The sequence below is a fragment of the Camelus ferus genome, chromosome 10, assembly GCF_009834535.1.
Source record: "Camelus ferus isolate YT-003-E chromosome 10, BCGSAC_Cfer_1.0, whole genome shotgun sequence".
NCBI classification, from domain to species: domain Eukaryota; kingdom Metazoa; phylum Chordata; class Mammalia; order Artiodactyla; family Camelidae; genus Camelus; species Camelus ferus.
Genome location: NC_045705.1, coordinates 66,985,653 through 67,008,897, shown reverse-complemented (window position 1 = coordinate 67,008,897; position 23,245 = coordinate 66,985,653). Strand labels below are relative to the sequence as shown.

Sequence of the window (23,245 nt, the reverse complement as noted above, 5' to 3'; positions counted from 1 at the left end):
ACTGAGGTTTGCAGGGGCTACAGCCAAGGAGCAGGCAGCAGAGGGTGGCCCCGCTGTGAGGAAGCTGCCCTGTACCCAAGCACACACTGCCCCCAGTTTCCCTTGGGTCCTAGCAGCACCCCCCCTGCAGTTCAGGGAAGCTGCTTTCAGGGAGGAGAGGAAGGTGGGGTGGGCAAGGAGGCTTGTCTGCAGGGCTCGGGCGGTTTATGCGACTGGAGCAGAAGCCTCTTGTAAAAAGTGGGATTCATGGCTATGGGGGTAGGGTTCCCTCCAAAAGAGAGATCTGGCTTGGGTCTTGCTCCACAGCTGTGGGTGATCTTGACGTCCTGGGTGTCAGGTGTGTACTTGGCAGGAGCTGACGGAGCAGCTGTGGGGGGAAGGGGGCTGAGGTAGGGGAACAAATTGGGCCTTTGCCCTTAGGTGAAGGGTCTCTGCCCTGGCCCTGACTAGCTTTCAACCTGAACGCATGCTTGAGTATTTCCATCTAGGAGGGTCTGCAGGCCCATCCCACCTGTGGTCCTCGCAGCTGCAAAAATTATCCAGGGTTTCTCCAGCCTGGCTTAGCCTGAAAATTTTTCCTCACTTCTACCACTATCCCCCATTCTGGGCCCAGCCTCAGGTACAGGTACAGGTGACCACAAACCACTGCCCCGTGAGACTGAACTAGATACAGTTTTGGCCAGAGGCACAAAGAGGCTTGGACTGGGTGAGTGCAGGGGATCGGGCTCCTTCTGGCCAGTGAACAGCTGTGCCTTGTGCCCCAGCAGGTTCCCTGGCCTCCCTAGTCCTCCCTCTGCCCCACCCTGACAGGCTTTTAATACCTGCATAATCCTTTCTGCTGATGAGGCTGGCCAGGGGGTGGGAAGAGGGGCCGATGAGCTAGGAGAGGCCCTGGGAGCAGCTTTGCCAAAGCCTGGAGACCCTGGAAGGGGTGGGCTGGTGTCCTGAGCCCTCAGAAACAGGATCACTCAGGTTGTCAGCCCAGGGGGCGGGACTGTGCTCTGGGGCTCCGAATTGAGCTCATTAGGACAAAGTGCTTAGATGTGATTTGAAACTGTGTTTGGGTAATTGACTGATGTTAACTGACTTCCCTGGATTCCTGGGCTAAGGGAACTCGGGCTTTGGCAGACAGACTGAGAGCGAGAACGTGTGAGCAAACCCATCAGGGGCTGTTTACATCTCTATTGTCAGCGGCCAGCCTCTGTTTGTTTAAACCTCAGGAGGTCTCACTGGTTCACTTGGGTCTCTGCTCCAGTTCCAAACTCAAATTTCACAAGTAGGTGTGAATTGCACTCACCTTATCTGTCTAGCCTGGAGGTGGACCAGTTCAAGCCTTAGATGGCCCACGTGCATTTAATGAATATTGTCTGCACTGAGGGAGACCCAGAGGGGGTGTCACTAAGTCTCTGGGACCTGCCCTGAGCCATTTTGCCGTTTAGGTACCGGAGGGGACTCAGGCCCTGCCGATTAGGGTCTGTAGAGGCTCTCAGCTGAGGATATGGGGTCCCACCCTGGCACAGATCATAGGACATCCAACCAACTGGCAGATTTCTCCAGGTGACTAGTTGGATTAATTTTTTTTCATCCACACAATGTTTTTATTTTTATTCAGCTATAAGCAAATAGCAGAGTTAACACAACATTCAGCAACTCCAAGCTGGCTTTTTTTACACCAAAGGAGAATGATCAATTTAACAGGCATAGACTTTCGGATTTCTGATAAACCTCTCACCCAGTCTTGCAGCTCTAGGTGGCCGGGCTCCAACAGCAAAGAAAGCTCTATTGCTTTTTCCAGTACTGCTCTTTAAAGCAGCCAGCGCAGGACACTGACACCCAGTAACCAGCCTGAGATGTACCACATCGCGGGTTAGTGAACATGCCAGCCCCTGGTTGTCTTGGTGAGAGACAGGGCTGTGAAAACACGCCAGAAGATGCCACCATGCACAATCCTGGGCTCCGGCTACCACAAATCTTCTTTCAACCTCCCTTGAAGATTCTCTGATGCTCTTACTCTATTGGTGTAGACCTGGTCTTTCTACCAGAATTTTCTTCTTTAAATTCTGTGTTGCTACTCTTACATTAACATTTTGATGAGCCCATCATAGAACGAAAATATCCCCTCAAATGGAGTTCAGATTTGATCTAAACATAAATCAGAGTGTGTGGCCCTCTAGAATTACAGAAGACGGGTAGAAGGAAAAGTCACCCTAAGCCTAGATCTGACTGTTCAGAGCTCGGGAACAGGGAAGGGGAGAAACCTACATGCATCACTAAACTTGAAACCCTGCTTGGCAGCTCTGGGGACGGTTCCCATTTCCTAGCCCTCCTCTGCTTCCCAGACAGCTGCTCATAGAGTTTGGGCACATAATCGTCGCATTTCGCCTGGTAACACGTGCCGGCCACCGGGGCCCCGAGCTCGTACTTTTTGCGGAAAGACGCCACCTTGAATTTGCCGTGGTGGTCTCCAGACCGGTTGCTGAGGATGGGCTCGTCACACTCCAGCGGCCTGTTCTGCTCGTAAACCAGCCAGACGTAGCGGTGAAGACCTGTGCCCTTCGGAGGCCCAGAGCCCACATAATCAGAGAAGACTGTGCCACTGCTGATGTCGTTGCCCTTCATGCTGACCACCAGGAAATGGTGCCACTCCCTGTATTTGGGGTCCTTCCTGCTGGGGGCATCCAGGTCTGTCAAGACCAAGGTGTAGAGTTTATCTGGATCAAGGCCATCCCATGCAATGCTGGTGGGCCGGTTCTTAACCTAGGTGGGTGTCAGCACTTTGCCCAGCTCATCGACCTCCGTCCGTCCCGCCGTATTTGACCAGCAGCGGGTGCTGGGGCCGCTCACCCACTTCCTGCAGGCTCAAGGTCCTGGACCACTTGCTGAGATCCACTGGCACTGTGGGGCTGAGCAGCGCGGAGAGCAGGGAAAGCCAAGGGAGGGCAGGGCAGGAGCAAACCAGCAGCCAGATTAATTTTTAAATAACTTTTTTATTTTATAAGTTTTAGATTTTAAAAGAAAGTGTGAAGAGGGGAGGATATATAGCTCAGTGGTAGAGCACATGCTTAGCATGCATGAGGTCCTGGGCTCAATCCCCAATACCTCCCCTAAGGATAAATAAATAAACCTAATTATCTCCCCACCAAAAAATAAAAAAAAAAATGTGAATATAGTACAGAGAATTTCACATACCCCTGCACCCAGCTTTCCCTATTACCACCTTAGATTTGTCTGGTACCTTTGTTACAAGTAATGAACCAATATTAACACATTAGTTATCAGCTGATTTTCTTAGTTTTTACTTAATGTCCTTTTCTGTCCCAGGGTCCCACCCAGAACACTACACACTTGGTTGTCATATCTTCTGAGGTTCCTCTGTGCTACAGTTTCTCAGATTTTCCTTGGTTTTGATGACCTTGACAGTTTTGAGGAGGACTTGTCAGGTAGATAACAGAATATCTGTCAACTGGGGTTGTCTGATGTTTTTCTTTTAATTTTTATTTTTTTAACTTTTTGGGGAGGGAGAATTAGGTTTATTTGTTTATTTTTTAATGGAGGTACAGGGGATTGAACCCAGGATCTTGTACATACTAAGCACGCTCTCTACCACTGAGCTAACCCCTCCCCCACTGTCTGATGTTTTTCTCATGATTAGATGGGTGTAATGGGTTTTGGGAAGGAAGATCATAGAGGTAACGTGCATTGACTCATGTTCAATATAAAAATCAAATTATTTCCAAAACTTAATTTTCTCTCCTCTCTCTCCCTCCCTTCTCTCTCTCCTTCCTTCCCTCTCTCTTTTTCTTCCGTAGTACATCTGCTTCCCTGGCCCCAACCACCTCCTCCATTTCTCTGTTGGGTATGGGACCACTTGGCCTGGCCATGGGAGCTAAGAGGTTGAGAGGGGCACTCAGTGGGACCCAGAGCCCCAGGAATGCTGCGGGGGCGGGGAAGGGGTAAGTGTGGTACAGCAGTAAAGATCATGGACTTCTAGGGTCTGAATCACAGGAAGCCTTGCACTTCCCACGTCTCTGTTAAGAGCACCCTTAGGTGCTTGTTAGAGTTGTTGGGAGCACTAGGGAGCTGGCAGAGAATGGCCCCACCAAAGGGGGTGCTTGATGTGAGCCCCAAACAGTCCTGCATGGCTGGAGTGAACAGAGATGAGGAATGACGCCCCCCAGTCCCAAAGGCCCTTCAGTAGCTACTGTAAGCTCTATGGAACTGTCCTCTGGGCTGGCTCTTGGGCTGTGGGGACATCACCAATGACAGAGAGGCCTCCCTAGAACACCCACTAGGCTCCCATCTGCTAGGGTCTTATGTTAAGTCTTCCCATACATGACCCCTTCTAACCTGTGAGGGAGGCACATCACACATAAATGGTGTTATCACCAATGAACAGAAGAGGAAGTCAGGCACCACCCACTGAGTTAGCCATGTTTGCCCAGTCTCTATCTGACAATAAATCACCACCTCTGAAACCAAGAGTGTCATGGAAAACTCCAGGAGTTTTTCCTTCTCTAAAACCATTCTCTCTAGTTTGCTGGTAACTGGACTCCCTTCCACAATTCTGAGTAAAAGCCTCTGCTAGTGTTTGGATGGGACGGGACAATTTGAGGACAGTCACTCCAGTCAGGATTTAGGAGCAGGAAGACTGAGCCTGTGTCCTGCTAGCAACGTGTGACCTTGGGTGGGTCTCCTAACCTCTGTTTCCTCATTGGCACACACGGGTGTGTGGGGAGTGATCCGGGGTCTCTGAGTTATTAATGGATGCTGCTGATCAGCAGGGCTACTGTTTAAATAGCATTTGTTGTTTTGAATAAGCTTTCTGAATTGCAGAAAAACTAGAAACAATGCAAATAAATGTACAACAGCCAGAAGGTTTGTAAAAACTTTAGAATATTTACTAGATAAGATAATATGCAGCTGCTGAGAGTGATATTCACCTAAATGCCCATGGCATCCCGGATTGGATCTTGTAACAGAAAAAAAAATTCATGAAAAAACTGCTGAAACTTGAATAAAGTCTGGAGTTTAATTAATAGCATTAAAGTTAATTTCCTAGTTTTGATAAATGAATGTTAACAGTAGAAGAAGCCAGGTGAAAAGTATATAGGGACTCTATGTACTATTTTTGTAATTCTTGTTTAAATCTGAAATTATTTTAAAAATGTAATGACATGCACAAGTTTTTTGGAATATAGGAATCACTTAGGCTAAAATGCTCAATGGAAAAAGCAGAATTCAAAATTGTATGACAGGAGAGGGTATAGCTCAGTGGTACAGCACATGCTTAGCATGCATGAGACCCTGGGATGGATTCCCCGGTACCTCCATTAAAAAAAAATAAACCTAATTGCCTCCCCCTGCAAAAATTGTTTTTTAAATTACTGAATTCATGAACAGGCAACCAAAACAAATGCCACAGCTACAGCAAACAGCAGAGGCCATGTGGGAAGAGGTGCCAGGAAGCAGGCCGAAAGAGTGGCAAACGTGAGACCAGAGGCCACCACTGGAGTGCTGGGGTATTTTCATCTGTCCCTACACCCTGTGGTCAGGGTTGTCCTGGGCCCGGGGTGGGGCTGGAATGTGGGCCAGGGGAAGGGATCCTGGCAGTGCTGAGGGACCTGGGGCACATGACCGATAAGGACTAAGCGCTCTATCAGGCCTGTTTTTGTTTTGTTTTGTATTTTTGAGAGGGAGGAGTGGGGGTGGGGAGTGAGAAGAGCTGGAGAGCCCAGGGTGTCGAAAGTGGCAGGTTTGGGACAGAGAAGGCCCTGAGGGCTGTCACCTCCTGGTGCAGTAGAGGCACCGTTTGTCACGTGACTCAGTGCCTTCAGCTGGTGGGGGCACTGGGAGGAGAGGTCGCAACTCCGCTAACTTTTCCCAGCGCCCTCCCGCCCCCGACCCAGGCTCTGGGCCCCCCTTGTGGGTGGTTCTCCAGATGCCCTCCTTTCCTTGCCCCCTCTTCCTGTCAGCCTGCCAGGATAGTTTTGGCTACAAGGGGCAGGGTGTGCCCCCAGTTACTGGCCCACAGCAAGTTACTGTCTGGCAGCACTCCCTTGGGATTCCTTGCCATTCTTAAGTATTTTGATCATCTCCTGAACTATGTTACAAATTCTAGGGTAGGGTCGGAGGAAAGGAGGGCAAGGACCGAGAACCCTCAGTCCCAACCTGCCTCCCCAGGTGTTGTACAGAGCAAATTAAATGAGGCTGGGTTACAAGGCCAGCCCCGTGGGAAACGCTCTGCAGAGCCATTTCATCTCACTCCAGCCCCCACACTTGACTGTAATCTTAGGACGTGGAAGCACAGGATCGGGAATCGAACCCTAGATTCTGACCCTAGGACCATGACAGACAGCGTCATTTTCATTCTAGGTCTGCTCAGACTGGCCGAATAGTCAAGTCACTTGGCCTATTTTTCTGAGCCTATTTTTCCTTCAGTAAAATGTTGGAGGTGGGCCCAACTCAGTGGGTGGTGGCTGGTGGGAGTGGTGTGTCCCCAGGTCGTGCCCCAGGCAGGAGTGATGAGGTGGATCTCCAGCCTGGCCTGCCATGTGGTGCGTGCCAACCCGACCGTGCTGGGGAAAGCCTCCTCTCCTTGGGCCCTGCTGCCCTCTGCTGGTTGAGGTCCAGCCGCCTGGCCAGCACCAGAGGAGGTCAGAAACTGGGGCTTGAGAGACCGGTCCTGTTCTGTCCCCTGTCCAAGTGCCTAGCTCTGCTGCTCACTGCTTTTGGTCCCACTCGTTAGCTTCTGAAACTGTTTCCTTGGCTATAAAGTGTAGGGATTCTGAGGACTGAATGGGGTAGGATGTGCAGAATGTAACCTACAGTGCCTGGCCAGCAGGACTCTGTGATGCTTCTCTGGAGGGAAGACAGGAGCAGGAGACCTAGAGCACCTCTGCTGCAGATGCGTGGGTGAGAGGGGTAAGCTCTATGTGTCTTTTGTTCATTGACACCTCTCCCCGAATTCCCCACCTGCCCCCATCCCCACCCTGGAATCCCCAGCTCCTTTCTGGTTTCTCTCTATGGCAGGAGCAGGCTGCTTAGTGAACTTCGGACTGTTCCCTTAGTCCACATCGGAGCTCTCACAGAGGATGGAGGATGGAGGCTTGGAAGGCGAGTACCATATCCTGCTCACTCCTCCATCCCGCTGCTTGGTGTGCAGTGGCTAGAACAGAGCCCGCAGATGGTAGACAACAGATGCGTATTTCCTAATCTAACACGTGGAGTGTCTACCCTGCGCTCAGTCCTGGACGAGGCTTGGTGTCTCCTCAGCAAACCTAAGCCCTGGAGGCAACTCCAACCCATTCTCCCAGTTCCCCTCAGAGGCTCCAGCGTGCCTTGCAGACAGCCATCTGCCTTGTCCTCTAGGTCCGCTCTCCTCTGAGGCTGCCCATCCTTGTCACAAGGAGTGTCTGTGCTCCTTATTTCTGAGGATCCAGATTGGGAAGAGGGGACCTACATCCATCCAACACTTCCATTCTTGCCTCTGCTGTGCAGCCCCTGTAACAATGTTACATAACAAATAATAACCCTCACTTCATAGTTAATAACTCTAGTTAGTAGTTAACACTGAGTGAGTGAATAAGCACTAGTTGCATTAGCTTATTTAGTCTAACACTCCAGGAGGTAGGTCCTACTCTTACGCCATTTTACAGATGAGGAAACTGATGGAAAGAGAGCCCTAGTGACTCCTCCAAGGTCATAGGGCTGGTAAATTGCAGAATCAGGATTTGAACCTAGGAAAATCCCCTGCTTTCCACAACCTAATCTGTCAATCAGGAGCATTTAGCATGGAGGTTAAGCCCTGCAATGCAGCCCCTCTCCTGTTCTAGATCTCTCTGCCCCTCAGCCTGGTTTCAGGCTTTGTTGGTTCCCTAGCTAGTGGCTTCGGGATGACTTCATGGGAGCCAAGAGTTCTCATCCTCCAAAGGAAGGGCCCCAAGAGCAAAAGGCAGGAGAGAGCAAAGAGGGTGGCCTGAAGTGTGTGCTTCGCCAGCCACTGTCCCCTCCCCACAGCCAGATGTGGGGCCCAGGGTGCCGTCCAGGCAGAGGGGAGAGGAAAGCTTCATGACTCACAGAGTGCGCCCCACCCTCCCTGCCTGAGGATGCCAGGGAGTGGCCTGTCCTGGGGGAGATGACTTGGGGTCTCCACCCCTGCCCCTTGCCTTCCCGGCAGACAGCCCCAAGGCTGGGTGGAGGCAGTGTGGGGAAATGAAGACACTGTGGTTTGTGGCTCTTGGCCCCAGCTGGCCTCAGGGCTGCGCCTTCCCCAGGCTCCCACTCTGGTCCCGCCCAGCCAGGCCAGTTGTGAGGAATTGAAAGCGGGGCTTGGAGGGTGAGGAGGAGGAGGAGAACGACAGCCCATAATAACCACTCTGGCTCCTCGGGCTGGGCGTCTCCAAGTGCTGCCACTCACCGTGTCCTCCTGTGACACCTGGGATGGCTGGGGGCCCAAAGCCTCGCCCGCCGGTGTCTCTCAGGGGCTGTCTTCTCAGGCACGAGGGTGGGGCCCGCCTCCTTCCCTCAGTCTCAGCATCCCCGCCCTTCCCGCAGTCCACCTCACCTCAGCCACAGCTTCCCAGCCCAGAAGTCACCCGGCCTTGACTTGTGGTGGCTTGTTTCTCATGTCTGGGTGTCTGCAGCTGCCCTACTGGTCTCCTGCTCCCACCACCAGACATGTTACCTTAAGGAGTCCAACCTGGCCTTTCCCACAGCATGGCGACAAAGGCCCAGTTCCTTAGCCAAGGGGCCCACGCAAAGACAAACACTCTGGTGTGCAGGCAGGTTTGGGTGCCTGTGGTGAGGTAGGAGTGAGGAAGCCGGCAGATCCCCAGGCTTCCCGGAGAAGGCGGTGTCTGGGCTGGACCCTGGAGGATCTGGCAGGGTAGGGGAGGGGGGTTTGAACAAGCAGTGATTGGGAGAAATGGCAGGCCAAGGTGGGGAAACAGCTTGAGAAGAGACTTCGAGGCTGGTATGGCCATCCTGGGTGTGGCTGGCGTATCAGTTGTCCTGGGCATGAGGTGGGAAGGGTGGGCTGCAGCCAGATGAGGGAGAGCCCTTGTCCCCAGCTAGAGAAGTGGGCCTCTTCTGGGCAGAGGGGCTGCAGAAAGCGCAAGGCGACGTGACTGAATCCGTGCTTCGGAAGATTCCTGATGGTGAGAAGGATGAAGGAGGCTGAGAGCCTGGAGACTGGGAGACTTTTGAGGGAGTCCAGGCAGAAGGATGAGGAACACTGGTTCACAGCACTTGTCCATCCACTCCTCACATATTCCTTCAGTGCTTCCTACACAGGAGGCACTGCTTGAGGCACAAGAGGTTCCAACAAACCCAGTCTGTGCTCTCAGGGAGCTGGCAATTCAAGGGGAGACAGGACCACGGCAAAGGGTAATGAGCTCCCCCAGAGTCAAGGGTGGGGCCAGGGTGGGGGGGGAGGTGGAGGTGTTCCTGACTCAACCGCTCCCCTCCAAGGACCCTCCTCTTCAAGGGTCCCCATCAGACCAGGCGCGTGCCCATTTCCCTCTCTGTGAGGTGGCCCCGGAAGTCCCCTCCCCAAGCCTCTGCACACCTGTTGACATTCCACCTCCCTGACCCCCAGCCTGCTTCCCTGTGCTCACAGAGAGTTCTTCCCTGACCTTGACCTCCTAGCATCAGTGCAGTGAGGGCATGAGTCGAATTCCAGTCCTACATCAGGCCACGTGACCCTCTTCTTCAGGAAACTCCAGTGTTTGAAGGCCTTCAGCTGATTGGATGAGGACCACACACATTAGGCAAGGTCATCTGCTTTACTCAAAGTCTGCTAATTTAAAAGTAACCACTTCAAAAAAATACCTTCACAGCATCTAGATTGGCATTTGACCAAATGCCTGATCAAGTTGACATTTAAATTTGACCATCACACTTATTTATTTTCTTATTTAATTATCTCATTCTTGATATACTTAACACTGCAGAGAGCTAAGAGGCAACAAGGCAGAATTTACTCCTCCTGCTTATCAGGTGAGAAGACTGACACTCTCTCAGGACCAAGTCCATCACTCCATTCACCTTCCCGTTAATACTCAGCATCCTTGGCCTGGCCCTCTTGTCCTCACTGCCTTGCAAAACATCATACAGTATCCAGCAGATTCAAGTCACCACCACAGCTTTTTTTTTTTTTTCCTTTTTTGAGTTGAAGCATAGTCAATTTACAATGTTGTGTCAATTTCTGGTGCACAGCATCATATTTTATACATATACATACATGTTTTCCATTTCATATTCTATTTCATTAGAGGTTACTACAAGATATTGAATATAGCTCCCTGGGCTATACAGTAGAAACTTGTTGTTTATCTATTTTATATATAGTAGTGTGTATCTCATGATAATGCTTCTCATGCCCCCATACTCACCAGGCAGTCTCCCTTCCTCAGGAAGTGACTTCTCTCTCCTGGGAGCTTCCCAACTGCCCCCTCATGCTGAGGTCAGGACCCCTCCTTTGTGTGTATCCCAGGGCACTGCAAACAGACCTGGCTTTGATGATACAAAACCTACAGTTCCCTGTATCATAGCTCTAGTTCTTGTCATAGTGTTGGACACATCAGAGAGCTCCTTAGACACCAGGCTATTGAAGAAACAGACGGTGGAGTCCCTGGTTATCTCAGGGAAGGAGCCTGAACCAGCACCCAGGTCTCCCGACATCTTGTTCAGCATCTTGACCTCACATAGAGGATGCACTATCCAGCCCTGCTCTACTCCAGGTAATTCATTCCACGTTTGCTGCACACCTCCTTCATTCCTGGCACTGTGTTAGGCACCCGACAAGCATCTTATCATTTCATCCTCACAGCAACCCCCTAGGATGGGCATGATCATCTCCACTTGCCAGATGGAATACTGAGGCTCAAAGAGTATAGCTCTCATAAAATCACACAGCTACGGAAAACGGCAGGACAAGGATTCAAACCCAGATCTGCTACTGACTCCAGAGACGGAAGACTCTGCATCTCTGTGACACCCAACAGGCCAAGCCCCATCCCCAGACAGGGGCTAGGAACAAACAGACGAAGGAAACAACAATCATGACTTCAGGGAAGCCAGGAAGTCAGTGTGAAAAGCTTCATAGCCAAATAACCATCAAGGGTTCCAAGGACTCACATTTTGGGAAATCAGAGGAGACATCTGAGCTGGGTTTAGCTCACTGCACTGGGGGAGGGCAGGAAGGGGAGACTAGGGAAGAACATTCTGGGCATGGGGTGTGCTTGGGGGAGGAGCAATCAGGCTAGAAATTTAGGCCAGGAAAAGTTGTTTCCCATCCCTGAGCAGCTTATACTAAAACCCTGGAGTGGAGCCTCTAATCCAAGTGGGGTTTTCTGAGCAAGTCCCTAACATAACTTCATCTGCCTCAGTTCAGCTCTGTAACCTGAGCCAGGAGTCCTAACCTGCAGGAAGTGGTCCCTCCCCTGGAGCTTTTTCTAATGAAACGGAGTGGGTGGGTGTTAGTGGCTGTTCTGTGTGGGTGGATCTCATCCAATCAGTTGAAGGCCTTAAGAGAAAAGACTAAGGTTCCCAAGAAAGAAGGAATTCTGCCCCAAGTTAGCAATAAGAAACCCTGCCTGAATTTCCAGCCTACTTCCCTGCAGAATTCAGACTCAAGGCTGCAACATTGACCTGAACCTCCAGCCTGCTGTGCAGGTTTTGGACTTGCCAGGCCCACAATCACGTGAGCCAGTTCCTTAAAATCTCTCTCCACATCTGGTTCTATTTCTCTGGTGAACCTGGACTATACAATTTTATGGATCATATTACATAATTACATCTATAGAATACCATCTATTGTATTTATCATAAATAAAGTGACACTTGAACATCTGTGAGCATTTACTGCGTGCCAGGCACTGCAAAGCTCTTTGCAGGTGTCTGGTGATGACGCCCTTACTCATCCAGAAGCTCCATGATGTGGCCTGTGATGGGTCCCATCTCACAGATGAGAGGCCCAGAGGGTTCAAGTAACTAGCCCAAGGGCCTCAAATGATAAAGCTGGTTTTGGATCCAGGTAGTTACACTGGGGTGGGCTCTTATCCACCATGCAACATGTGTGCAAAGGCATTTTGAATCAAGAAGCATGACACAGCCGACAAGGGATGCCATTTTAGTGTTACAGTTACCTCTAGGATGGGCAGGGTGAAGGGGGACGGAGTGGGGTGTGAGTTCTGGCTGGAGGGTCCTAGCACCGCTGAGTCCTGAAGGTGCAGCTCCGGAAACAGCCGCGAGGTGGCGCCAGGCCGCTCCAGGATGTGTGGTTGGGGCTGGGAGCTGGGAGTGATTCCGGGGTCTCTATGACTAGCCCTCTACAGGGCTGGTGAGCCCGGGAACCCCCTTCCCCAGGCCTTGTGGGGTTTCGCTCCGGTCCAGGGATCCTACCCCCTGGGTCGGGGACCCGGCCTTGGTGGTGCCTATCTGTTTGAGGTATGATTTGGTGGTCACAGCCTGGGGACTGGGTCCAGCCTGGCCAACTGGGCAGAAAGTCAGTGCCCAGCTCCTTCCTTACTGCTGGGGAGGGAGGGCCCTAAGCCATCAGGTCACCACACAAAAGCTCCGGGTAATCCGCCTCCAGAAGTTGCGACTGCGGCTGCTAAGGGCCACCTCGGCAGCCTCCTGGAAGACGCCGTGGATGTTTTCCTGCAGCAGAGCCGAGCACTCGAGGTAGGCCACTGCACCCACGGCCCGCGCCATCTCCTGGCCCTAATGGGGAGAGTGGACATGGCTGCCGTGAGGTGGGGGCCGCTGGGGACCTCACGCCCAGCCTCCCCCAGCCCTCTTGGCCATCTTAGGTGCGACTGTCTGGAGTACCCACTGCTCCTGTCCCCTGGCTTAACCAGGCACACAGATGGCTTCACTGGGTTTCCCGCCTCAGTTCTCGGCCTCTGCCTCTCAAGACACCAACTAATTAACTTCCCAGCCTAACTCAGCAGGCAGCAGAGAGGGGCCCACAGGCTGAAGAGCTGGGGGTCCTTCCTGGGCCTCAGGTTCCCCATCTCTGAAGTGGGTAGGTAGGACTATTTGATGTACACCCCACTTGCTCTCCATTTCTCGGGTGGAAATTTCCAAGCCTTGTAGTTCTTGACCACGACTGTCAAGAAATTCTGGGAATTACCTATGCAAGCAAAACAACCCCTACCCTGAGCCACACCCTGCGTGTGCTAGATGCCTGGCGCTGCTGAGAGGCTGGGCCAGATCAGCACATCCTGTATCACAGAAGTTCCCTCTCCTGGTACCCCCTGCCCCCGGGCTGGGTTTCCTACCCTGTGGTAGGTCACAGGCTCCAATCTATTTTTCCGCAGCTTCTTCACCAGCGACTTGTCCTTGCGCAGGTCAGTCTTGCAGCCCACAACGATGATGGGCACCTCCTTGCAGAAGTGATTCACCTCTGGGTACCACTGCAGGGAGCAGGTAGTGAGGGGGTGTGTGTGTGAGCCTTGGGGAGAATGGGCTGCCCCCCGGTAGATCAGCCAGCATTTAGGGAGACCTACTCTGGGCCAGGCTCTCAGACTTTATGCATATGAACTCATTTGCCCCCCAAGTCTCTTTGAAGCAAGTTCCACCATCAATCCCATTGTACAGATACACTAACTGAGGCTCAGAGAGACTGTAACTTGGCCTTGGTCACATAACTGGAAGTGGCAGGATGTGAACCCAGGGGGGTGGGGCCCAGAGCCCTGTTCCCACCTGCTCTAGAATCCTACCTTTGCAAGGTAAGGGGTCCCATGACTGCCTCCCCAACAGGGTAAAATATGTAAAGAAATGTGAGCCTTTAAAAAGAAAATTGCTCACAAAACGGCTGCATCAGCTGTTTGCCTGTTGGAGGGAGTGTCCCCGTCCTGTGTCAGCAGCTCTTTGGAGTGTGAGGCTCCAGGGCCTGGTTATTTCAGTCTGGACCATAACCAGGAGCCTGGAATCCAGACTGTATCTCCAGGAACGCATGCCTGTTCAAGTTCATGAAAAATTATCATCAACCGTTTGGCTTCTGGAGCCAATAGGGCTGCTGTGGGGTCCTTGGCAGACCCTCCCCTCCACAGACTGCCCTTGGAAAGGGTCTCCTCCCTGACTCCACCTTGCTGAACCCAACAGGGAATCCTTAGCCCTCATCCTACCTGAGCCCTGACACCAGCAATCACTCCCTCCTCCAAAACCTGGTCTGCACTTCACCCCAGGACCCCACCCTCCTGGTTGTCCTCAGGTCTCCAGCTGACAGCCCCCTCCCCTACCCCTAGTCCTAAAGGGGCATGCCCTGCCCAGCCCTACCCCCTCCCAGTAACTGCAGACTCAGACATCTGCCTGCCCACCTGACCCTCCACTGGGATGCCCAAAGGCCTCCTTCTCCCACCTCCCACCCCTAGCTTACTCCTTCTCAACTTGGGAAATGGCAAGTTCACCTTCCAGTTGCTCTGATCAAAATCTCTCTCCCACCCATGTCCAATCTATCTGTAAACCCTGATGGTTTGGACTTTCAAACAGATTCAGTGCCCACTCACCTCTCATCACCCCCTCTGCTAGCACCCAGTCCCAACCACCACTGTCTCCCCTGGTCCCTGGTGCCTAGAACAGTGCCTGGCACGTAGATGTGCTCCATCAGTACTTCTGAATGACTGCGTGGAGCAGATCCATGGTTCAAATCTGACGGTTACCACTTTAATAGATGTGTATCTTGGAGCAAGCCATCCAATTTGGGGATAGCAGTTTTCTGCTCCATGGTGTTTTTAGGTTAGGTAAGTATATATATATACAAGTGCCCAGAACTGTACCTGGCACACTAAGTTCTCAATAAATGCTGTCATCATTGCTGTGGTTACTGTTACTAATGCTGTCGTGGCTGTGCTCTGAGGAACCCTGGAGCACGCCATTCACGTGAACACAAAGGCCCCGGCAGCAGTGGGGACAGGGTGTGCTGAGGATGTCAGCAGGAGCAGAGGAACTCAGGGGGCCGTATCCCTGACACCTGTGAGCAGCCTCAGGAACCTCTGACATAACTGGGGGACAACCTGGGAGGCCGCTGGGAGATAGCAGTCACACTGATGGAGGCTGAGAGCTGCTGGAAGCTGACAGTTCATGCGACCTTGGGCAGACCCAGGCTGGGGAGATGAAGGGGCCTCTGGATCACCCAGCATTTTCAGGTAGGGTTACAGCAGGAAGAGCCACAACATTGAGTCTGTAGAATGGGGCAGGCAAGGAGAGCACTGAACTGGGAGTCAGAGGCCCAGTACGGACCCTGCTACCAAATCCCTGTAGGGCTCTGGGTAAGCTGCTCCGGGCCTCAGTTTCCCCATATAAATGCCAAAGGCACTGGACTTGATGTCATCCGGGGCCGGCCGGGCTCTGATGGTCTGTTAGGTCAAGGGTAGGGTGGAACATGGGGACTGTGCCACCCAGCCCTCCCCCCTATGCCCAGTACCTACCCGGTTAGAGACATTGTCAAAGCTGTATGGGTTGGTGACATCAAAGCAGAGGAGCAGGACACTGGCGTCAGGGTAGAACAGGGGCCGTAGACGGTCATAGTCGACTTGCCCTGGGTAGAATGGAGGTGGTCACTTCCTCTGGACTCCTGCTCTCTGTCAGCACCTCCCCAAATCAGATGTCACCTCACCCAAGACCTGGGGGTGGGGGCAGTGGGGGTGAACTGGGTCAGGGCCTAGTTCTGTGCCTCAGGGTCCAGCACAGGTTTGGCACTTAGGGGGCCATTCCACGTGAATGTTCCCCTTGGGGCAGTGTTCCCCTGGCCTGCCTGTGGGATGTGTCAGCCCTGGCCTGGGTAAGGCCACTGGCTGAGAGAGCCCTGTTCTGGAATGAATGGGGGCTAAGGCAGGGGCCTCCCCCAGAGGAACTGAGGCCATCACTCAGAAGCCTGCTTTGCCCTGGGCTTGGGTTGTGGGGTCAGGTGCGGGGTGGTGAGGAGAGAGGCAAGCAGAACCCAGGCGAAGATATCACAGCACAACCAAGGTAAGGGGGTTGCAAGGATTCCCTGAGGTTAGCTTTGAGTTCTGGTGTATATTTGACTCTGAACCCTCTTGTGGGCAAGGTCAGGAGGCTGGAGGGCAGGTGTCAAGGTTGGGCAGATCTTATAGACGCTAAAGCCAAGGTAGAGGCCAGAGACAGTCCACTCCTTGAGAGCAGAGGTCTGTTCCCCTCTTGTCTGCTGGATGTGGTGGGCTGCTCTGGGCTTAGGAAGCAGCAGACAAGAGGCAGAAGTAAGGAGGGTTCAGGTTCCTGGCGGCTCTATTCCTGGCTGACACCTGTCCCTTGGAGACTAGTTGGCCTCCTGGTTCAGAAGGAAGGGAGTGGGGCTTGGCTCAGGGCGTCTGGGGCCCCTCCTCCCACTCCGTCCCTCCCCAGCCCTCACCCACCTGCTGTGTCCCAGATTTGGAGGTGCACAGGTTTGCCCTTCATTTGCAGATTAACGGAGAGCCGCTCAAACACTGTGGGGGTGTAGCTCTGAGGAAGAAGGGTTCAAGGGGGCGGCCATGAGGACAGCTTCTGAAGGAGGGTGGTTCCCGGGCCCAGGCCAGAGCCCAGGAATGCCTGCGGCACTGCCCCTCTGGGAGTCAGCAGAGCGTAGTAGCTTCTGGGAAGCAGGTGGCTGGTGGGGTTGAGGCCTGGAGCTGCCACTTGGTAGCTGTGTGCCCGGCCAAGGCACTGAACCTCCAGGGCCCCTCCTCGACTGCAAAGCGAGCCTATTAAAGTACCTTCAGCAGCGCATTGCTCTAAGAATTCAATGAGCGCTCAGCACAGGCACTGGTACAAAACGAGCACTCGACACATGCCAGGACTGTTATTTTTATCTTTGTGCCCATCCAGACTGTCCCATTTCTGAGCCTTCCTTCATAATGTCCCCTCCCCCTGGAATGACATTAACCTACGTTTGTTCGTTCACTCCCTCATTCATTCACTCATGAGCACCTTCTCTGGGTCTGATTCTGGACCTGGGGGAACAAGTGATAATGACTCGTTGCCTGCCCTGGGGAGCTCCTAGCTTTTTCGAGTCCCTCCTTTGCCTCTCAACTTCTCACAATCCAACCAGAATGCCCCATTTCTATCTCTCTTACCTGCCCCATCTGGCCTCAGAGAGGTCACCCAGGCCAGAGGCCCGCTGAGCTGGTGCTGCCCCCCTCCACAAAGGCTGGATGAATGAAAACAGGGCCGGCTTTTACACAAGTGCAGGAGTGAAGAGGAGGAGCTTTTACAGACAGGGTCTGAGCAACAGGTGAGGTTTTCAAAACCTGGCCACAGCACACCAAGAGGTATGCTGGACCGGCTACATCTTGGATACCTGGGCCTTGCTCCTTTGCTTAGGGCTGGGTGGTGGGGCCACAGTCCAGGGGGCCCTGTCTTCCGCTCTTTCAGGGTGGGACAGGGCCTCCACCTGCCCATGACTCAGGACTCCCAGCCCGCCCGCCCACAGGCCCTCTGAATCAGGCTCTGGTCACTGGGAGGGGCAGCCCCTTGGTGGTGGGTCAGTGGGGTCCCCCAGGGCACTAGGGAAGCTGCAGGGGAGGGTGGGGAGAACAGCAGGTCTGAGAGTGGACAGTGGGGCAAGATGGAGAAGTCAGGGATGGCCCTGGGGTAGGGGTTCAACCCGCCTGACCTCTAGTCACCTGGCACTTCCTCTTCTAACAGACAAGGGCTCCACACTCCTCCCCAGGGCACCTCCCCGCCCCCTCCCCTCAGGCCCTTTGCCTGGCGGGGGACAGTGTGACACAGTGGCTGGGAGCACTGGCTTTGGAATCGGATGTGCCTGGCTTGGGCCCAGCTCTGGCACTCACCAACTGTATGACTTGGGCCAGTGCCCTCACTGGTTAAGTAAGAGTGTCGCTGTGTGACAGGGCAGTGTCACTGTGTGGTAAGCAGACCAGCTGGCAGGTGAAGCTAGCCATAAATACCTGCCACTTAGAAGGCTAGTTGCCAGGGGCAGAGTCCAGACAGTGCCACCTACACTTCCAGGTGGGGGCCCTTCCCCAGCCTCTCCCCAGCCTGTCACTATGGAGACACTGACATCTTCTGAGCTCCCAGCTTGGCCACCCACTCACCAGTAGAGTGGTCCTGCGGCAGGACCCCTCCTGGTGTGAGGTGCAGGGCAGCCTGCCAGGAAGCTCTTGGGAGACACATGTCAGAACTTCACAAATGCCCATGGAGATGCCACAATCACCCACATTCTCTAGAGATCTGCTGGGCCTGGATCTTTACCTGCACCTCTCTGATCCTTGCAACCTTGGAAAGTCAGTAGTAACCCAATTTTCCTGCTGGGAATACAGGGAGGGGAATTGATTTGCCTAAAGTAACGCTCTGGACAGAAGGCTAAGGATGGTCTCTCAGGCCCCAGAGGCCAGGCTCTGCCCCTGGCCACCTGTCTCTCCTGAGGTCACCAACTCCAGTGCCTGGCGGCAGGAGTGGGCAGGAGACCCCCCACGCCTTGGTTGTGGGGTGGGTTGCTCCTCTGGCTTGGAACTGTCACAATCTTCCCCTGGACTGTCATCCTGGAGACTCTGTCTACACCTTCTGACGTGTTCTTTGAACCCCCAGGCAAGGTCAATCTCTGCCCATGGGACCAATAAGTGCCTAATCTTATCCGTTGAGCTGTCCTCTGCCAGAAGGCCAGGGTTGGGCCCAAGTTAGACCAAGGCAGAGATGATTCAGGCCTGGGTCTGCCTTCATGGGGTCACAGACAGATGGATGGATTATTGCAGGACAGGGGACACAGCTCAAGAGAGGAGAGTCAGGGGTTCCCCTGGGGAAGCACACCCCTGGGAGTCCCTGTGGGGACCAGGAAGGACTTGGCTGGTTCTGGAATGTCAGCTGGTACTCCCTGCCCTGTCCCACCCTGGCCCTGCTGTGGGGCCCCTAGGCTTCTGGTCTTGTGGGAATATGTGTTGCCCCAAGTGCCAGTCAGGACTGGGCAGGGGTTAGTGCCCAGCTTGGAGTCCCCCTGGCTCTGGAGCTCTCTACTGTGCTCCCCCTGCCCTGAACCAGACGATGGGCCACAGCAAGATGAGGCTCACTGAGGCCCCTCCAAACCCCAGCCTCCCTCTGCTCTTTGCTGCTGCAGGAGGGGCCTGGGAGATGGGACCCCGGGTCTCCTCTCTGCTGGCTCCCTGGGCTTGCAGGACTGTCAGGAGGAGTCCAGGAGCAGGGCCAGAAGGCTGGTCCGGCAGGCAGAGCACTGGGGGCTGCAGAGAGTGTCCTGGGCAGGGGCTGGAAGACCTGGGTTTGAGGCCAGCACTTCCACTGCTGGGCTCTGTGCCCTGAGACAAGACTCTTCTCTCTGGCCTCAGTTTTCCCATCCGTGAAATGAAAGCCTTTCCAGCTCTCAGACCTTGTGTTTCTTTTAGATGAAGAGGACTCTCTTGTCTTGGTGGCAGAGAAGTACCAGGGAATCAGGATCCCCAAACAGGGGAGGTGCCTAGGAAGGCCAAGTCCAGCCCTCTGGTGACAAGCACGTCTTCCCCTCCCCTGGCCACCCAGAGTGTCCTTCAACACATATTTTTCATCAACTGTAAGATGCCCATTTCCACACTGTAACCTCTCTGAAATTGGGATGGGTGTCACCATCAATATCTCAGAGTCCAGGACACTTGTGGTGGGCCCAACACTTCCCAGTTCCTCTTCTGGACCCTAGCTGGACCAGCCTCTCTGGGGTGCTCCCCACACTGGGCCCTAATTGTTGGGTTCTCACAGGCAGCATCTGGGAGCCTGGAAACACATCCCCCCACCCCCAACTAAAAACAAATGTGTGACCAAAGGATGTGATGTCAGCTCTGTGAACCACAAAGCAAGAGTCAGCTTGATGCTGCCAGAGTGTAAAGAAAGGCTGAGGCTCTTACCAGGCCTGGCCTTTCCTGCCTCCCCCATTGACTCCCTAGCGCTGCACACCCCACGGGTTTGGAGGATGCTGGCATAGGCAGGAGGGGGAGGAGATGCTGGAAGCAGACCCATGGACTCCCAGGAGAACTCGGCTAAGAGGGGCAAAGTGGGTGGGTCCAGGCCCTGTCCTGGGGCTGGTGAGTCTGCCTGGAAAGTCAGTGAGCACGCTGACAGTCCACATGCCCAGGTGTCAAGGACATGCCAAGTACCTCTCGGGGTTGTCTCTCAGCCTTCCCTTAATTCTTCCTCACCACCATCCTTGGGTCTCTCCACCCCATGAGATCATGTGAGCAAAACAGGGTCTCAGAGAGGCTAAGCAAGGTACCGAGGGCCCCAGAGTTTGTTCGAGGAGGCTGAGTGCCAATCCAGCTGTCTGAGGAGTCTGCTGCGCTCTTGCCCTCCAAGGCAGAGCCCACAGGATGTCCACTGTGGGGGCAAGAGCTGTGAGAAAAATGTTTCCCAAGAAAAAACCTTTGCTACCTTTCAGTGAGTCCTTCCTGTTGCAGCTCAGAGATGAGCCCTTGACCTGCATGAACTCACTCATCACAGGGACCCTGGGAGGTGGGCACCATCATTATTCCTATTACATGGTTAAGGAAACAGGCACAGAGAGAGTCAGGGGCTTGCCCCAGGGCACACAGCTATAAGTGACAAAGCCATGATTTGAAGCCAGGTGGTCTGGCCCCCGAGGCTCAGTCCCTCTTAGCCATGCTGTGCCACCAAGTGCTCCCTTAGGACCTGCTACGTCCCGTCCCCACGTCACCTAAGTCATTCCCTGTGACACCTCCCCCAGTTAGGTGCCATTCTTGCCACTTTGCAGAGGATACCATTGAGGCCTTCACTGGCAGAGGGAGACCTGCGGTGGACCCCACGCTCTGCTGGGAGGCAGGCTGGGCGCGCGGCCTGGGTGGAAGGATGCACCCGTGCCCCGCTGTGCCCGGAGGGGCCGGCACTCACCTCGGGGAAGGCGCCCTCGGCGAAGACCATCAGCAGCGACGTCTTCCCGCAGCCGCCGTCGCCCACCAGGACCACCTTCACCGACCGCGCGCCGGGCGGCGCCTCCTCGCCCGCCGCCTGGGCCGCCTTCATCGCGGGGCGGCGGAGGGCCGGGCGCAGAGCGCCGTCCGCGGGGCCGCCGGGGCAGGAATGTGGAAGGGGCGGGGCGGCGGGAGGAAGTGCGGCGGCGGCGGCGGCGGCGGCGGCGGCGGGCCGCCCAGGTGAGGGGCCGGCGGGGCTCGGGGCGGCGCGCGGCGCGAGGCGTGGCGCTGGGCTGGGCCCTGCGCCTCCCGCCCCAGGCGGCCGGGGAGAAGCGTTTCCCGCGCCCCTACTGTGTGCGGGCGCTCAGGCCGCAGGACGGGGCACGCAGACTCGGCCTCGACCTCGGGAACGCACCTGGGTCTGAGGGGCAGAAGTCAGGTGGCTGGACGGGGACGGTGCAGACAGGGAAGGAGGAGGCGCCTGGCCCCCTTCCCCGGGAGAAGGGAGGTGGGCGTCAGCCTTGGCTTACCAAGGTGGGGACAGGGACTGGGTCCCTGGTGCCCAGTCTAGGCGGGGCACGGAGCAGGAGACTGTGACTTTTGGTGAATGAATGAATGAATGAGTGAGTGAATGAATGTGCATTTCCCCCAGGGCTCTGGAGACAGAACACACCACAGGCCTCCCTGCAGGTTTTTCGGGGCAGGTGGGAAGAGGGTGACCCGGGCATGCCCTTAAAGGTTGGTCACAGGCACTGCCAGCCTGGCTTCCCCTCCCCCAGCCAGCACCAGGAAGTTTCACTACAGGTGGGTCTCTCCTCTGGCTGGGGCATGATCCGGGAAAAGTGATGGAACTTTCCATCTGTAAAGTGCTTAAAGCAAGGTCTGGCACATGGTTGGTGCTGTCGTAGGCGAGTGATTCTTATTTAACCAGCGCTGATGGCCCCTGTGCCCAAGGACCTGGAGACCCTGAGCCCTTGAGGTCAAAGTCTCCCATGTGGGCTGTCTCCCACTGCCTAGAATGGGAGGCAGGCAGGAGGATATGGGGGATAAGAGCCACAGCGGTGGTGGGGACAGGCAGGGGAGGGGAGCTGGAGAGAGGCTCCTCACCTAGGTTGGGGGTGGTGGTCAGGAAACCCTTCTGAGAAGAGGGGCCAGAGTCTTGAGGGAAAAGTGAGACACAGATGCAGGGCAGGGAAAACTTGATTCAAACTGAGGGAACAGCACATGCAACGTGTGGAGGCAAGAGAGGTGGGTCCCTGTGACGGAGGGTGAGGTTGGGTTGGGGAGCCAGTGCTGGGGGTGAGGCTGAGGGTTCAATAGGGCCTGGTTAGTGGAGCACTTTGGCAAGGAATAAATACAGAATTGGACTGGAAACTGTCACCTGACTCCCTGTTAGGAGCCAGAATTGAAATATGTATTTTTTTTAAATGGGCACACGGACCTCCCCCGATCGTGGACTGTTTTTACTGAAGCTCAAGAAATGGGGGGCAGAAGTCTTTGGGTTTCACCCCCCCCCCACACACACACAGATCATGATGTCATTCTCCATGGAGTTCAAAGCCAGACGGGTGAAAAACCACCCTCAGCCCTCTTTGAACCTCACTGTGGTCCAAAGAGGCAGCCCCCTCTGCACAGAGGCAAGCCAAGACCCCTGACTCCTATTCCAAGCTCACCCAGGGCCACAGTCGGCAGGCTGAAGCCTCACCGGGCTGGAGGGAGCACCCCAGGACATCCCCACCCTTCAGATGACCCTTTCTCTCAGAAACTGCCAAAGCGCTGGGCAGTGACTTGGCACCGGGCTGGGTGTGTAGCTACTGAGTAGGGCTCCCCGCCCCAAGGAGTGGTGGGGAGGTACCCCATCCCCCAAGCGTCAGCTGTCAACCTTGTCATCCCTTATTCTCCCCAGTACTGCTGTCATCAGGCTTTGGGTGGCAAGGCTGGGAGCCAGGTGTGGCCTAGGGGCGGAGGGAGCTGAGAGTCAAGCAGAGGCATTTGGCCTTGGTTGCTATAGGGATAATCACTTTAATGACACTGCTGATGTGTGTCATGCTTCACAGTTTCACTGAACATTTCCTAATAAGAACAGTGCCCATTAATGGATTGCTAACTGCATGGAGGCATTGTCCCCTAGCAGGTGGGAATTGTTAGCCCATTTCACAGATGAGGAACTTGAGGCCCACAGAGGTTAAAGTTCTCATCTAAGATCCATAGCTAGCAAGAGGCAGAACTCTAATTTGAACCCATGTCTGGCCACAAAGCTGGTCTCTCTCCCAACACCACACCCTACATGCATTATTTGACTGTGAGCTGGGGAGAGCAGGTGACCTGTCCCCCGGTCTACAGATTTAGAAGCTGAGGCTCAGAGAATGACATTGGCT

General features: G+C 54.4%; 2 protein-coding genes across 2 annotated transcripts; both read right to left on the bottom strand.

Annotated features, from left to right (window-relative positions):
* Positions 1-2,187: 2,187 nt before the first annotated feature.
* Positions 2,188-7,648, bottom strand: LOC102522539 (phosphatidylethanolamine-binding protein 1). Its single transcript, XM_014554897.2, is given in 3 exon segments — positions 2,188-2,802; positions 2,804-2,903; positions 7,644-7,648. Coding segments are annotated over 3 exon segments (705 nt in total). The 3' UTR covers positions 2,188-2,202.
* A 4,466-nt stretch (positions 7,649-12,114) lies between these two features.
* RHOD (ras homolog family member D) lies at positions 12,115-21,052 on the bottom strand. The gene is made up of 5 exons (XM_006179475.3): positions 20,848-21,052; positions 16,380-16,467; positions 15,435-15,544; positions 13,284-13,418; positions 12,115-12,723 (listed from the first exon to the last, which is right to left on the bottom strand). The coding sequence occupies exons 1-5, from the start codon at positions 20,977-20,979 to the stop codon at positions 12,556-12,558; spliced, it is 633 nt and encodes a 210-aa protein (XP_006179537.2). The 5' UTR covers positions 20,980-21,052; the 3' UTR covers positions 12,115-12,555.
* Positions 21,053-23,245: the final 2,193 nt, after the last annotated feature.